We start from the raw sequence: 17,782 nt of genomic DNA on the forward strand, positions 1-17,782 counted from the left end.
GGATATAAATTGGTATTGGCAAGATATACTCGAATTTATTTAGTGATGTGATTATCGAGAAATGCTACTTGAGGGACTTCCGGACACGAGGAGATAAGAGCCTACAGACAGGTTAAGAGATTTGTAGAATTAATTCATCCAGACAGTTCAAGTTGCTTGTAAGATCTTCAAATTTTCACGTTTTCTCTAAAATGGATATAACAATTTCTAAATTTCTATTCTTAATGGTAAACAGGTAGGCCATGTAAATTCGCAATAATTGCAAAATGAAGAAAATATGTTAAGTAGAAGTGTGATTATAAGTTTCCTGAGATTTTCAAGTGTAAAGTACGTCTCGATTGCTTTTTTTCATGGGTAACTATTCTCAATCACTAAATTTTATTTGATATTTTTGCAGTTTTCTAGGGAAACTAAATTTTAGGTTTAATGATATGCACTTCAGATTGATCTTCAATTGACTAATGTGGTATAGTAAAATATTTCTCAAGAGTTAAGGCATCAAATTCCAGTATTTAAAATTTTACTGATATGTTAATCTAATAAAAAAAAAAAGAAATACTTCTGTGACATTAGCTATTATTATTTTTTTAAGAAAGATACATTTCTTTTTGTAGGGTCTTTACCTTAACCTTCAATTCAAAATACGCGCTTTAAACGAGATTACATTCATAAAATATTTATACAATTTTTATATATTACGTGGCCATAAATGATTAAAGATGGATAATTTGAGGTTTTAATGTTTGTAGTAGGAGCAAAATTGCCTTACTTGTTTTTGCAGCGTTAATGGTTAAAATATTTCTCTAAATCTACATGGCACTGAATGGTGAGTGTTTTGATTGCTTGGGCTGGATGGGTCTGGTTGTTTTCTTACACAACAATTGTATTAGTGTTGGCCTAGTTCAGCGCTGTTCTTTGATTCTTCTTGCTGGTGAAACAGCCTGAACAGCAAAAATCGAAACTTTCGGTCTTGTTTCAAATACCTTCCGAAGAATTACATCGAGAGCAATGTCTGGCCATCCTCAGCAGCCCTCAGACCAATCCAAAAAGAGATGTATCGATGATATCATAGATCACATGACAGCCGATCTTCAAAGTTATGATGGACAATATTTACTTTTGGGTTCCCCTCAAACCACTACAACGCATCCTACAAATGGTAGTCACCATCCAGTTTGGGGTCCTGCACCACATCAGTCGTCAAGTTCGCATCAGAATATTTTTTATCCGAGTCAGGTGAGAGAGAATAGCGAGATGATCGGCATGGTGGATGTAGGAGGAGGAAAATTTGTGAATGTGGTTTTTTCAAAGCCAAACAGTAGTGCACCTCCTGTGAGCTTTGTTCGCTACCAGCAACCAACCCAGAATCTCGTTCAGCCCCTTATTGACTACCAGAGGTCAGATATATACATATATATTATATTTATATACTTTTATTTTGAATAAATCTAGTTTTCATGTTTGAAAGCTTTATTTATTTTTATTTTTTAGAAATATGTCGCATTTATTATTACCTCTTGGACCATCGACCATCTTTTGTTTTATTTTTTGTGAATACGTAATAAGAAAAGTAAAGAACTTGAAGTTAGCAATTACCGCTTTTCCAAAAAAAAAGAGAAAAGTTTAGCACTCTTGAAATTTATTTCCCATGGACTGTAAGTGGTGTGAAAGATGTCACCAGTGACTTACTATGCCTAGCATTCATATTATTAGTGCCTGTATCTATAAATTGTAGCTTAAACTAGTATTGATTAGTACAAAGACTTCAGTATGCTAACAGAATTAAATCTGATTAATAGTTTATCTAGTATTCATTTTTTTATTAACACAAAAAAGAGAGCAATTTTTCTTAAATGCACGTTTGGCCATTAATTATTCTCCTATTTGATGAGTAATAAATCATAAATCAATCGGGGATCCGTAGTTCTATAAGATTTGGGTTTTAGTTTTGAATATGAGATTTTTTTCCAATTCTCCAAATATTGCTATTTTACGAATAGGGGCTTTTGTAATAAACAAAATAAAGAACGCTCATACGGATGTACGTTAAAGTTTCCACGTGAAAGCAGTTAGTATTTCTCGAAAGAATAGATATTCGTCACAAATTGGTAATAGAATTTTTTAAGTATTATTTTTATAAGAAGAACAGCAGTAATTTGGAATCCAGCAACATTCTAGCTCAGCAAAGTAATTTATGTGCTATTTATTAGCATTTAATACCCCTAAATTTACACAATCGTAATTGGATGTCAACTACTTGAATTTCCTCGACATGGGATTGAGTAGCCACTTATGAAAGGATATTTCTCGTTCCTACTAGATCCCGGCAAAAGAACGCTTTCATTGATTGATGTTGCTAATACAAATTTACAGAGAGCCATAACCTAATAGGGTTCAGTAAAGTATAGTTATTGAGATATATATATCTTGTATTCTGTAAAACAAATTCTTTACTGTAAGGCTACCACAATAAATATTCGAGAAATGGTTGTACGGCCTCATTCCTTATTTTTTAATAAGATAATTATTTAGAAGTGCTCAAGAAGATTTATACTTGAGGACATATTTTAGTGGATTCAGAGCTATTTCTTTCATCTACATGTTATGTAGGAATCCTGCTGTATGAAATAGTGAACATTTTTTATTGAAATTTAAATATGTAATCAAAATCAATGTCAATTAGTCGGCATAAGCACTGAAGAAAACCTTGTCTTCGAACGAAAGATTAATAATAAAGACTGAAATTGATAAATTAAGAGATAATTTCTGTTATATTTCTAATTAAAGTAATTTTTGTTACAAAAAAAAGAAGATTATTACTCTACTACAAAACATCTTCAAGTTTGTTATGCATTTTTTATCTGTTATATACAGATCTGTACATTACAAATAGAGCATGAGTGGTAATTGCTCTACAACTTCTATATCTAGAGGCAAATTTAGGTCACCAATATTCAGTAATACAATTAGTTTGCTTTAAAACTGATACAGATAAAGTGCAATTAATAGATTATCAGATCATGAAATTTTCAAGCTTTTACGAAATCAAAATTTTATTACTTCCTTTCTGAGTGAGTAATGCTCATCTTATTTTAGAGAATGTTACTTACAGGTAGTTCATTTAATCTTTGTAATTGTATCATTTAATCTTCATTTAATTGTATCTTTGAATATGAAGATTCCTTCCGCTCTTTAAGAGAAGACAATTGCTATCCATTAATTAAAGATTGGGTGAATGGGTCATCCATATTTTTTTTTATTGAACTTTCTTGTTTTTAAAATAGTCTTTCCTTTATATAATTTAAAAGCCTTACATCGCTTTTATGTATCCCAATTTCTTCAGCTGACATTTTTTGTTTATCCTTATTCTATAAAAATATAAAATCATATGTACGCTGTTTGGAATAATTCTTCTGTAATATTGCAAAGATCTATTGTCTTTTTTTTCAATTTTTCTAAACGTTTAAAATAAAAAAATTGATTAAATGGAAGAATATTCGACTTTTAGAGACCTTTTTTTTTTTAATTAAGGCAAGCTTACATCAGAGATCCATTAATGCCCAAAAACTACTTTGCTTTCTGCTAGCCACCGCACTATGTTCTCTTATTACTGAAAACCTGTCCATCCTAGGACAGTTAGTTCTAGGGAACAAAAATCTAAGGGAAGTAAACGGTAATTCGGGATCTTTTCGTGGGAGGTCATGTACTAACCATTGACCTAATTTCTTCTCTATTTTTTACCTTAATTGCTACTATCATAATGGTAGTAATGAAGTCATTTCAAATTTAGATATAGGACTTCGTTCTGAAAAATATGTTTATTCGTTAATGGTCTCCTAATTTTTTCTTAAAATTAAATCAAGAAAAAGAATCATTCGTTATTTAAAATACAGCTTAGTTGCAGAAGATATTTTAGGATCATTATGTTTTGTGAGTAGAATAGAGTAGAGAAATAAAAACATGCAACTGTAATGTGAAAAAGAATTTTAAATTTAAAAAAAAGATATTAGATATAATTAAAAGTTTGATTCCTATTGTTAATGTACAAATTAGTTAAGATATGAAGTTATTTGTTAGTCGCTAATCTCTTGTACCCGCCTGCAAGTCCAATAGCAATTGGTTCCAATCGTTTTTCAATTTAGTGGATTCCATATTAGTTAAATACGACGGAAGGGCAAGAGGTTCACCGAAGAGTGACAGTAATTTTTGTGTAAATTTGATTCGCCACTTATTGGAACAAGGTTCTGCATTGTTTAAATATGACTATTATAGAGGAAGAAGTTGTTGGTTGAAAAGATTTAACCACTGAAGCGATCAATAGATATGGTTAAATTATGTTCTAGTATAACCATAATTACGCTCTAAAATTTGGTCGTTTCCTTAATGTATTAGTGTTCCTCAAGTTTACGTATTATTTTATTTTTTACTTAAGGAAGTCAGTGCAAGTATCTCCGTCTAGTAATGTGCCTTGTCCAGGACTACCATCTCCATTACATTCGACGCTTATCCCCATTTATCCAGTCTTCTGGATTTTTACTTAAGAATGGTTTAGATGATATTTCGTGCTTTACGCAACAGCACGGCCGATAGCTAACAATTTAAGAAGTCTTAAGATTATTTTAATTTAAGAAGATTTTATTATTTCCTGACTATTCTCGAAATCCCACTAAAAAAATCTATTACCATTGAGATTCATTCGCTTTTTTTTAAATAAAAATGTAAATACTTTTTATGTCAATTTCGTAACTTACAAAAAATAACTAATCACTTCGCTATTAAATGATTAAAAATATTTGAATTCACATTTTGTCTTGTGTACTGTTTATATGTAATTATTTGTGAACCACAGCTAACTTTTATTAATGAGATTGAACAAAATTTTAAGCTTTGCTTTGGTCCAGTTCTTTTGATACAAATTGAGGGATTGTAACATTGAATGATGTTTCTCGCATCAGCATTTATTTGATCATAAGAATATTATTTTCTAAAGGAGAATAACAAATAAACTCGGTAGATAATAACTTCCGATTATCTGAATACTTAACTGTTATCTATGTTTTATTTCTGATTTATTAAGTATATCAATTTTATTATTGAATTATTAGGTATACTAATTTTGCTCTTTACAATAAATCCGCCAAAAATTGAAAAAAATAATAATTTTTTATTTAAACTTTTAGATCGTTCAGCGAGGCTATACCTAATGGCTGCCTAATTGAAAATGTAGTTGGTAATTGGGTACCAAATCGAACTGGAACATATTCTCCATTTGGAAGTGGTTTACATCAAGATGATCCCCTTACCCAATCTCCTACAAATTCTCCTGCCGCACCTTCGGTTTCACAAACCCATAAACTGTCTGTTGGCCAGGCTGCTGTAAACTATAATCAGAAATGCAAAGAACAGGAAATCAATATTGGCATTCCATTACACGAACATCAGCTAATTGGGGGCCAGACTCCTCCAGTAAGGAAGCAAAGAATAGTTGCAGAGGTAAGATTTTGTAATAGTACCTAATCTCCAATCTAGGATTAATTCTTAAATTCTTTTTAAGAATTCTTTTAATTCTTAAAGAAAGAAATCCATTTAGGCGTTAACAAAATTTATTTATTTCCGTTAATATTGTCTACTTACAATTAATTTAAAATGTCTGGAAGTTACTTTAAATACTGAGAGAGAGATATAATAATAATTAAGCGGCATTTTAGTATTGTTTTCTGAAATATTTGAAGCAGATCTTTTTAGATATCTGTGACAGTTTTATTTTCCATTATATTTATATAACTTATTGCTGTCGAATTGCAGGTAAAACCGATGCGCCCAAGTTACTCAGATGTAGTTGCCAAATCTGCTCCACTGACGCCACCACCAACGGCTAAGTTACAAACTAACAACAAGCCTACTTCAAATCTACCAACACTGCCAAAATGTGATATACATCCTTCAAAAAAGTATCACATCAAAAACAGCAACGGTAACGGTCTATTACTCTCTATATGTACCAGTTTTTGTTAAAATTCCTAGTTTTCATATTCTTCTGGGCTGTTGTACAATGGCTAAGAAATGATGGAGTTTCTGTAGTTATTTATTTTATTGCCTTTTTTTGCTAGAGTCGTAAGTGTGATCTCCCTTAGGGAAAAGAATTATTCGAATTTCTTCGATTCTCTTGTTAATAATTCTAATATTTCTCTTAAAATTCTACTCATAAATATTGTGTTTTTAACAGGTTTTTTATATCTATAACTGTATGAAGTACTGATCTCTAAAGCTATTGTGCAGATAGCAAACATTCCTCACTTTTTGAAAAATAACTTTATGCAATCTATCTTTAACATTTTTACTATCTTTAAACTGAAAATTAGAGCAAATTCTAAAATGCTAATATATGTATACATCATTTGTATATCATATCTTAAAAAAGGCCATTGTTACATTAGGAAGCAAACTTGCAGCTGGTTTGAAGCGAGAAAGTTCATCGGGAAGCGATGAAGCTTTAGCAGAGAAAGCGAAATTAAAACGTTGGTCTTCCCAGGAGGAACTATCCACTCATCTTACACGGAATGTATCATCTGAACAAGGGAAAAGAGAAAAAAAACGTAGATCTAAAGCAGCATCTTTTAAGAGTAAATAGAATTTTTTTTTTAATCATTTAGTTACAATCAACGCATTTTGCGTTGGAAGCAACAATGATAACAATAAATAACATTCACACGTATCAGAGTGGAGAAGTTACTCAGCGGTAACACTCCAAAAACATTCTAAATTCAACTGACTCTCTTCATCAGAGAGGAGGCCGCGAGGCCACTGTTTTTTAAGACGTCTGGAAATGTTATTGAAGATAGATGTTGTACAAGTGGATTGTGATGTGTTTGAATGTTAAGATAGAATTATCTGTAACGTGTTTTTGCAACTTGTGTGACGAAAGGTCATATTAAGGTTCAAGTCTGTGTGAATGGTTTGATTGGTGACATAGAAAGGAGCGTTTACTATAGAGCGAACAATTTTAGACTGCAAGGACTGGATCCTTTGCAAATTTGAGCGTTTGGTTGAACCCCACAGTTCGATGCCATAAGCCCAGACTGGCTTTAATATATGTATGTACTTGCATATTGTATAAGTTTTTTGTTGTCCAGAGTGAGTTTTGATCTGTTGTCGAGTAGTCTTGTCAGTTGTCGGAAGTGTCTGTTGAGTTCTGTTCTCTTAAGTTGAGTATGAGGGTTCCATGTTAGTCTTCTGTGAAGGTAAAGCCCAAGGTAGCGGACTACGTTGACTGCTGGTAAAGGAATTAAATTGTAAAAGATAGGAGGAAGAGTGGTGCGTCGAAGAGTGAAAGTAATGTTTTGAGATTTTGTTTCGTTCAGTTTGATAGCCCTTTTTGAACCATTTTTCTAAGGAGGTGAGGTGAGACTGAATCCGTGATTATTAAAATTAAAAATTAACAATAAAAGTACTAAAATCTTCAGTTGTACATAGACACAGTGCAACCATTATTTTGTGAAGTTATTTGATTATTTATAAGAGAAAATTGACATTAAGGATAAGTTTCACTTGAAAATTAAACGAGATTGATTGGTAAAATCGGGATAGAAGGGCATCGGGGTGTGCTGCGCTAATCCGAGCAGTAATAGCTCGGTAAGCCAAGCAATGTGGTTTTCAGACAGGCTTCTTACAATAAATCTGTGCTACTGAGATTGTAAGAGAAGAACAATCAATTCAAGGGAGTGATTTTCTCACACATTCAGACCGCTCAAATGGTTATGAAGTTCTACATAGTTAATTTAGGGAGTGTGGGTTCATGGGAACCAGACATTTATGACAAAAGTATTCAATCAAGAGTTGATTTACTTTTTTTGTTACCATATAGTCGGTGGTAAGTTTTTGCGTTGACGGTCGTTTGATCAGCTGCTTCATCGTGTTAGCCAGATATGCACGATCGAAGCTCTTTTCAGAATTTCAAACTTCTTTCGGAATTGTTATCTACTTTAAGAAAAAGCTTTTCCAATCTGCTGTAAAGCTGTATCCCTGAATATATTTTAGAAACCGGTTCTTCTTGTCTTTCTTCATGATCTGTTAATTTATTGATAATTTCACTATCATTTACGGTTTTTGTTGTTGTTGTTGTGATGGTGGTGTTGTGGTGGTGTTGTGTTGTTGTTGTTGTTGTTGTTGTTGTGATTGTCTGTGCCTGTTGGCTTTGTTGCTTTGTTGACCTGCACTTGTGAGTGTTGAGAGCTCATTTTGTGGTCGTTTGGTTGAACGGAGGAGTGTATACGTGGGGCGGGTATAAGCTAGCGCTCGGGGACCGCCCCTTAAAAAAAAACCATTTACGGTTTGCCCTTAATCATTTCGATAAAATTATTTTCGCCCACAGTGTCAAATCCTTCTCCGCAGATGTTATGTGCTAGCGCGATGATTTCTGATGATGACGAGTGTTCGGTTACATTCCTATTGATAACACATTCAGGCCTTCCAGCACGAATTTAAAGTGTGATGTTTTATTTGAGCAATTACTGCATTAGCATGGTTTATACATTGAGTATGCCTAATGAAATTGGCTGATGCAATATGTAGAATCTTGACACATATTCATGTACCACATAAAACGAAAAATAAATAAAAAATCGCACAAAAATCCGTACAATAAAATAAATTGCACAAAACAAAAATTGCTTTAAAAAAGACCGTACAATAACAGGTTTGATTATTTACATTTTTATATACAGCTGTAACACGCAACATACAGCTGTAATTACTTTATTTACATTTTTATTTTTAAAGTAATTTATTTGAACAATAACTAATTTTTAAAAAATTGCGTTCCAGTACACGATAAAGAAGAAAAAATCTCTTGCGCAGATGGTTCCTATAGAGAACCAGAGCTCAAAGTAACAAATAGAAAGGAGACAAGTGGTCCTTGTGTAGCTCCTACAATTGGGGTCAAAACAACTGATCGACCATCCAGTAAACCTAAGACCAGAGATGAAAGGAAAGGTAAATGTTATGCTGAGATTATATATATGTGCGAAAAAGGATTTTTTTTTGTGCATTTAGTTGTTGTTCTAACATTAGTATTGTATTTATTCAGCAATTGAAACATTATAACATGATAGTAATGTTTATATTTATTTCTTATGTAAATAAATTCTCATTCTTGTACTCGGAGTTGTCGAAACGCTGAGCTGAGGAGGTGATATGTCTATGAGGAATCTTCCTCGCTCCTTTAAAAAATTTACGCGTTAAGCTTGAATTATATGAAAAGGAAGTTGTAGCCTACTTTCCAATGTTAATAATGTTCATGAGCAGAAATTTTCTCGGAAATTACCTTTTTGCTTGTAATTGCAAGAAACATGATAGGCCTCTCATGAATACCTTAGAATTTCTCAGTTTCGCAAAATTTTTCGATGGAGAGCCACTTTTCGTAGTGACATTACATTTATTCCTGCATTGTGGCACATTACTTAAGAAAACCAGGATAGTGGTCAACAAAGTAATCTTCGATTAATAGTCATTAAAAGATATTTTGGCTTAACTTGAAAAATGGTTCTAACATTCTTGTTGAAATACCATGTGTAAAACATACTCGAGTTTAAAAAAGCCTTATTTAGATTAAATTAGATTCTTTTGATGCGGCCTTAAGGCCTACGCCACCGCGGCCCATATGGATCTATTGTGGCTCCCATTACTCTAGAACTTGGCCTTCAGACGTTTTTTGTTTCAATTTTTCGTTGCAAGTTAAGATATTTTATGTTAAGTTAACTGATGTATTAATAGGAATGAATAAATTCATACCTTAACTGTTCCAATAAAAAATAAAACAAAGAGTTTTCTTTTTTATGTATGCATAAATATGTAATTAAATAAGTTATATTTCATGTAATTCCTAGGAACAGGTATCAAGACAGATAGGAGTCTGAACAGCTCCAGAGGAACAAATAAAAATAAGAGAACTCAAAGAAATTATAGAAAAAGAGATACAAGTTTAGGTAAATTATGTTTCCTTAATATTTATATAAAAATGTTTTCACAATATTAACTAATGATTTCATTATTAAAAAATTAATGTCATTTTGTACTGTAGGATCTCTCTGTAGAAAATGGAAAGATCAATCATCATACTACCTAGTCTTATTATCAACATGGCTTATCCATCTTCTATGGGACGTCATGGCGTTATCAACATCTCTTCTTATTCATATGTTAGTCTTCCATAATGTACTGATATTTAAAGCAGAACTATTAGAATTTGATTCCTTAAAATAATAATAATAATAATTTCTATTTGTAGGTTTCATGATAGTTGTGCTCGAACTGGTAGCTGGGTTAGAGAAGGTGGACGCAGTGTGCGTAGATTGTTCAAACGCTGGTGGTGGTGGGAGAGAAAAGAACCTAAGCCAAAGCCGCCAGGACCTCCACCATCATCTTTAGCCCATAATATCACTCTACCTGCTTCCGGAAGTGATGCAATTAAGAGGCTTCTTTCTTGCAAGGGCAAGGATCCTTACAGGTAAAAAAAGAGAGGGATAAAAATCTTATGATATTTAAGTATGAGTATTAATGTGAAGGTAGTGTTATTATTATTATTTAAACACTAGAATCAGGTGTATGAATTTTTCCATGTCAACAATTTTGTAAAATGAGACTTGGCTTTTTTTTTGCAGTATCCTTGGCGTTACCAGCACATGTACGGACGAAGAGATTAAGAAGTATTATAAGAGCCAAGCTTTACTTGTACATCCAGACAAGAATTCACAGCCTGGTGCTGAGGAAGCTTTTAAAATACTAGTTCACGCTTTCGATCTCATTGCGGAACCTGTTAGTTTTTGTTGTTTATCTTATTCCATTATTCACTTTAGTAGAGACCCATCTGTTCCTAAAGCATATTGAACGGAAGCTGAGGCCCAATTTCACAAGAATCTGAGATAAAGCTATTTCTTCTCAAAATCAAATTTAGGTTTGAAAATACTAATCTTTATAACTTCAAGTCCTGCTCTTAATGGTTAGTTATTTTGTGCGTTGTTTTGATTAGTTGTGTATTTTGTGTTTGAAATATCTCATAAACGAAATGTTGTTCAGCTAAAATTAGATTCCATTCTCGCCGTAGTAGATAATATTTGCAATGGAATCTGATTTAAAGATTTAGGGATTTTTTGTTGTTTTTTTTTTTGGTTGTCATAGTTTTATGATGGCTCCAGTGATTTTAACAAACTTTTTATTGGATTAGCTAAAATTTCCAGTCACACACACTTATAACACTTGTTGAGAAAATTTATTTTTGGGTGTTTAAGAATCTTCTTAAGATCTCTCAACCTTAACTTTGCTTCCTTTTGCGCATCGTCCTCTAGATCATTAACAGCCTTCTGTTTTTTTCCAAATTCTTTACATTTGTGCTAATTTAATTTGTACAAGGTGAATTTTTTAAAAATGAATAACTTGAAGAAGGTTGGGGTAATAGAAAGTGTTATTTTCCGAATGAGGTTTTCACATATTTCCTCAAATATTTTAAAACTATCTGACTTTAAAAATTGATGTGTCCTCTCAGTATGGTAGATTAGTATAATTCCAGTTCCTCCAATGACTTTAAGTTTGATACGAATACAAAAGTCAGTTTAGATTCCGATTATAACGATTGATCTTTATTTGTTGATTACACTCACCTTCACAATTTAATGTTTTTATGTATATCGTTTTTGAAGTAAAATATAAACAATTAGGAACATTTATTGCTTGGTTGTATATTTATATTAGAATAGTACTGTACGGAACGATATCTCGGCTATAGCACATAAAAGGCGATAAAGATGTATTATTAAAACCTTTGTGGCAATAGTTCCTTTTTTTTATATTAAGTACGTATTTAAAGAGATCCAGTTTTGCTTGAAGTTATTCATTAAAAGATAAATATTATACACTTATTTTTTTGCTATTAATTATTGTTATTTCTGATTGTAATATAAGGAAATAGCTCACCTTTATGATAAAAATAATATCACGTCGTAGTGTGTAATTTCCACTTTATATTTAGACCAAGAGAGCTGCGTATGATCGCTACGTATCTGAATCAAATCAAGTAGAACAAGCCTGGAGTGAACTTAGTGATCTCCTTTCCCAATTACATGAGAAGATGGAGTATGCTGCAAACACTATCAGGTAGACAAACCCTAATTCGAAAAACAAGGAATTCATTCAAAATTTTCGTAGAATTTAATATTTTGTGTACTTTAAAACACATGTAAGAATGTTAATTATAATTTTTCTGATTGATATTTTGAATCAGTTATTAAACTTTATTAAAAAAAAAATTTCAGATGTAACAATTGTGGTAAAAGACACAAAAGAGAAGTAACTGAACGTCCTTGTTATGCTGCTAGATTTTGTGCCCAGTGTAAAATCCATCACTCAGCAAAGGAGGTATTGAAATGTGATAATTAATCATTAATATAGAGAATAGAAAAACACATTTATTTGTCCAGTGGGTTTTCTGTCTTGTAAATGTAAAAATTCAAACAAACTATACAAAATCTATGTATGAGCTGTTCACTGCACTAATCAATTAACTCCTTTATGTTTTGAACTATTTTAAATTTAAGATCTTAGTTCAGTCATAGCTTTTTATATTTATAATAAATTTTCTAAATAATAAAGATTAACACCATTAAACGGAAAAATTTGTTTGGCCATTGAATAATAAATAAATAATTCAGAAGTCATTTTGATTCACTCCGTGCTTTAAAGTAAATCGCAATAATTCAAAATTCAACTCAAATTCAGTAGCAGGCGCTGAATTATAACGGTAAATTTATTTTAATTTATATTATAAACCGAATTTAGAAAACAATGTAAGTTATTTCATCGCATTTCTCAATTTTTTTGTTTTATGGAGCTAATCGAAATGTGCAGCGAACGGCTCATATTTATTTAAGTTGTTGAATTTTGTTTGATGTATCACGTTCCATGACAATTTGTGCTCGAGTCATCAGTCTTTTTACTGTAAAGTTAGGTGGTAATGTCCTGCTTCTGTAGTTTATGAGCTTATCTAGAAATATGCATGTTGCCTTGTCTAATCAAGTGTTCATTGTACGCGCCGGCTCATTCGATGTCACATTAACAGTCAAAATGGCTGTTGTTTTCGGTATTTCCATTCGTATTCCTGGTAGTTAGTTCATTGGGATATTTATTGTGATTTTTTATTTGGTCCCACTGATATTACGCCCTGGCATAGCCTTTTTTAAACAGGAAATTAAATTTTGCCCCTTCATTATTTGTTGCTTCAATTGCTCTCAGAGTTGAATTTAGTCTCCATTAAGCACACTACTTTATGAGGAAATTTGATTCAGAGAGTTTTATATCCTTGTTTATTTATTTCCTAGATATTTCAAAAAAATTTAAAAAACAAGGTATTTTCAATTTTACGGTGTTCTATTTGTCTAGCTTTTTCTATTGACTTAAAGTTTCAGGGAAGACTATTAATTTTTTATTCCTGTTGGATTGGTACTTTGTGGTTGATATTTGTGATCATTTTAACTTTGGTACTTACTACTTTCGTTCTGAACTGTATGGTGTGTGTCGCCACACTTTGTGTTGTATTCATTTATTATTAATTATAAATATTTCTCTAATAAAAATATAAATATATTTATTTTATTTTTAGAAATTACAACAAAAACTAAATATATTTTTGGTATATTAGGGTGATATGTGGGCTGAATCAAGAGGATGGGGTTGGTGGAGTTCCCGCTATTTAGCCTGTATAGAAGGTGGAGTATACGATATTACGGAGTGGGCACATTGCCAAGGTGATTCTATACAATCTGTTAGGCCGGACAGCCATATGGTTCAATATAGACTCGTGATGGCTCCAAGGTAGGTTCAAGTGTTATAACATTTTAACTAAAGCTGGAGAGAAAATTTAATCAAGAAGAAATTATTAGCGATGAAAAATTACTGTTGTTTTTTGCCCCATTATATATTACATACATTATTTATGATGCGGCTGATACAAACCGTCATTGTCCGAATGAAGCGGGTCAAATTAGCGTTTAAAAGTGCCAAGGTACGATTTCATTCTTACATGTGTGTTCGTCTTAGCTGTACTGAGTAATAATTCCCTTTGATATGTAAAATGGGGAAAAATATTCGAATAGTTAAAATTATTAGTAAAATTTTAAGATTAAGACCTAATCAACTAGAAAATCATGCAGTGCATTTTTATAGGATGCTCCTTGGTAAAAAAAAGTTTATTATAATAATTTATAATAATAGTATAATTTCCTCTTACTCAAAACTTATAATTCTGGGGCCTGAAAACGCTATTCATATTTCCGTGGCAGTCATGTTTCGGATACCTTACAAAGTACGGGCTTCGCCGAAACTTTATAAAGTTTGATCTCATTCCTTAAAGTCTTGCCTAGCGCCTTATTAGTTGATTCACATATCAATTGATTTTCACTTATTTTCTTGAGGAGACAATTTTAATATTTTGTGGTTAATACCACACCCTGGGAAATTGAAGTGAGATAGAAACATGTTCCATGTTTTAATTATTTAAAACTATTTTAGAACCTTTCAAAGCCATCACTAGATATGCTCAGGTAGTAGTTTGAGTAGACTAATAAGCCTATAATTAGGTTCTTGAAAGTCATGCAAAAATTCAGACAAATGGGGCCCACTTTTGGCCAAAGTACTCGTCTTCCTTACGGAGATCTCAATTCTAGATTAGAAGTCAGTCTATTTTATTATGAAATGATTTGGAGGTCAGTCAATAAAAATGTATTTACATATATATATATTGGACATGTTTCGTGTCTCTATTTTCAATGTATGTTTTGAACAGAGCATGTGATAGATAAACTACACCCTTGTTTTATAATCCGTGATTATTTTTTATTGGTTCAGTCTTCCCCTGCACGGTGTTTTGGTGCATGAATTAGGTGGATAACCGTTCTTTCATTTATAATTTAAACTAGTGTATGTGATATCAGTAAATGGTTATCATCCATCATCACTCATTTGTGTTGTCATATTAACTTTATTTTTATATATATAAATTAACTATTTTACTATTTTTATATATTTTTTATTTTATTTTCTAGGCCTGAACCCGATTTTGAAGACTTGCTAAATTCACTTTACTCTCAAAATGGTAATCCATCCAGAGGTAAAAAGAAGTCCAAGAAAAATAAGTAATGACGATAAAACAGTAACAGTACTGCCTACAAGTTTTTACACAACGTTTTACGCTTGTTTTTGACATCTTCAGTGATTTATAAATAATTGCTTTAACCGCGCGCTGTCACTTTCGGAAGTAATTATTAGCGTTCCTTTAAGGATGATGCGTTAAATATGCCTTTGAATAAAGAAGCAAATTTTATCAGTTAAAGTGACTAATTTTAATTGTTAATTTTATTTCGTCCAAAAAAATATATGGGAAATACCGAGATGCTTTTAAATTTATTTCAACCTTTTTTTTTTTTTGAAATGTATATTTTAAATGTACTATGTTCCTGCATCTAAGCAGCTGTGAAAATAAAAATATCCGAAAGTGAGTTTTCTTTCACATATTTATAAAACGCGAAATTCCCTGCTGGAAGTGATCTCTTTTGAAAATGTTTGAACTTGAGTATGATTTTTATATTTTATGTTTAAAATGTATATATTAAAGATTTTTTTTTATACACCTCATATACTTTTCATTTTGATTCTAAGGGTTCAAGGTGACAGAACCTCTTACCCTTTTCTTTATGATTTGTTAAGATGAATATTGACAAAAAAAGATATTTATAATTTAATGTAAAAATGCAGTATTGGTAATTATTAAGATGCAGAAATTTGAATTTGTACTTAGGACTTAGGAAAAATAATCTTAGGATAATCGCGTATATCCACTATTATAATTATAATTTTTTAACTTTGCTTTACTTGTGATAGCCAAGAACATTTGATGATGCAAACCAAAAATTATCTTTCTCTGGCCAACCTTCGTATTTCTCAGGGGATTTTTGTTAGCAAAAAAAGAAGTGTATAACTGTTTTTCAATTAAACTGAGGCTTGTGGGTAAGCTATTTGTAAAGACTATTATTACTGAGAGTTGCTCAATTGCTCGTTTCTCATCCAGACTTTTATCGTATAACAATAGTAATGTGCTAATTGTTTTATATAATTCTATTAGTAAATGTATCATTTCTATAGATTTTATACTTATGTTGATCGTATTTTTTGGTTATCACAGTTCAGATAGTTGACGAAAGAAATTTGCTGATAATTTATTTACAGTAATTTTTGTCCTTATTGACTAAAAGTCCTTCTAGCCTCTAAAATGTCTCTTAGGTGGCAGAGAAGTGACAATAAAGAAAAATCCATCGCGGCGGTTCAAAAAAAAAAAAAAAATTAGTCTTTCCTAGGGTATCGATTTCTGGGATGACTTTTGTGGGATATCCATAGGATCGCCAAGTCCTCTAGATTGTAGAGGCAAAGCTAAACACTGCTAATGAAAGGTCTCCTTTAAGTGTCAATGTGTAACATGTAGTCGTCGGTAAAATTGTAACTATGTGGTACAAAAATAAATGTGAATGTGATGCTAAGCTAGAGTTTGGGCAATCTACTTTGCAGGTGGTCCTAATCTCATGTGTGAATGTGACAGTATTGTGTATTGTTGTTAAGCTGGGATACTCATGGGATTGTTATGTTTCTGAAAAAGTAGTTGGTCTTCCACTTACGGGAACTAAAGAGCAATGAATCTACATGAAATTTAGAAGATACTTGAAAATATTTTTTTCTTATTTCTTGTAGACCGAGCAGTGGATTGTAGTTTTTTCTTTCAAGAAAAGTGTACCATAATTGAAGAATCAATTACAGCCGTTTTTGATCTTAATATGATTCAACCAGTGATTACACATTCAAATTTGTGTTTTAATCTAGAAGGGCTGAATGGAATAAGATTAATAATGTAGAAGGTAGATTTAAAAAATGCCATTTGGTACCATGCACAATTAATTTTATGAAGTTCTGGATAAAGTAATCGGAAAATTTATTTAGAGGCTGTCTTATTTGATAAACTCCCTCATTATAGAACGTTTTATCCTATTTTAAAACAGAAAGTAATGCAACCGTTTTGACCGGAAGTGCGAAGTAATATGAAATCATTACTTGAAGCAGTTCACTAGATAAACAGTCATATGCATTTCTTTCAATTTTCACTTAAATTGACAGTGGAGGTGTGAGTTGAGTGGATTAGTTTTATTTTACATAGCTTTTTGCATATCTTCATTATTTGAGCGTACTCATAAATGTAAGATTTCTTGTGAACCAAGAAGTCAGGATTACCTTTACCATATTCTTAAGGACTTCATAAAATCATTAAATTAAATTATGATTTCCTTGCAGCTCAGAATTTTTCATGAAAATGAAATTACACAGAAAAATAGTGGATACATAATTACGAATCGTTTCCCCTTTCATATAATGTTAACAGTTCCTCCTTTCAATATTTATGTACATATGTACTCAATATTTGCAGTTTTGAAGATTTTTTTTATTTATTCCATTTTTGAGGTGATAACATGAGCTGTCAGCTTTAATTGCAGCGAGGCTTTAGAAAGGGATAAGTTCTGTTTTAAAAATTCATTAATCCCAGTAAAAAAATATTTAAAGTGTGTGCGCTAAAAACGTCAACTAACATTTTTTCTCCACACTTTCTCATTATTGTTTTTCTTGAAACCAGTTTTCTTTAGAGGTTCGTTTGTCTCATAATTGAGAAATTAAAGTTGAATATCGCGATACAGCAGAT

The 17,782-nt window shown here is 31.7% G+C and overlaps 1 protein-coding gene across 1 annotated transcript; it reads left to right on the forward strand.

The window, feature by feature from the left end:
- The first annotated feature begins 805 nt into the window (after positions 1-805).
- Positions 806-15,678, forward strand: LOC141450470 (uncharacterized). The gene is made up of 13 exons (XM_074120955.1): positions 806-1,397; positions 5,181-5,493; positions 5,806-5,974; positions 6,438-6,623; positions 8,824-8,991; positions 9,885-9,983; positions 10,079-10,196; positions 10,286-10,504; positions 10,659-10,812; positions 12,023-12,147; positions 12,306-12,408; positions 13,688-13,860; positions 15,090-15,678. Exons 1-13 carry the CDS (start codon positions 1,009-1,011, stop codon positions 15,181-15,183), a joined length of 2,310 nt encoding a protein of 769 aa, XP_073977056.1. The 5' UTR covers positions 806-1,008; the 3' UTR covers positions 15,184-15,678.
- The last annotated feature ends 2,104 nt before the right edge of the window (positions 15,679-17,782 follow it).

Source organism: Rhodnius prolixus, unplaced genomic scaffold (assembly GCF_049639745.1).
Source record: "Rhodnius prolixus isolate KJV_2025 unplaced genomic scaffold, Rpr scaffold_2, whole genome shotgun sequence".
Lineage (NCBI taxonomy): Eukaryota > Metazoa > Arthropoda > Insecta > Hemiptera > Reduviidae > Rhodnius > Rhodnius prolixus.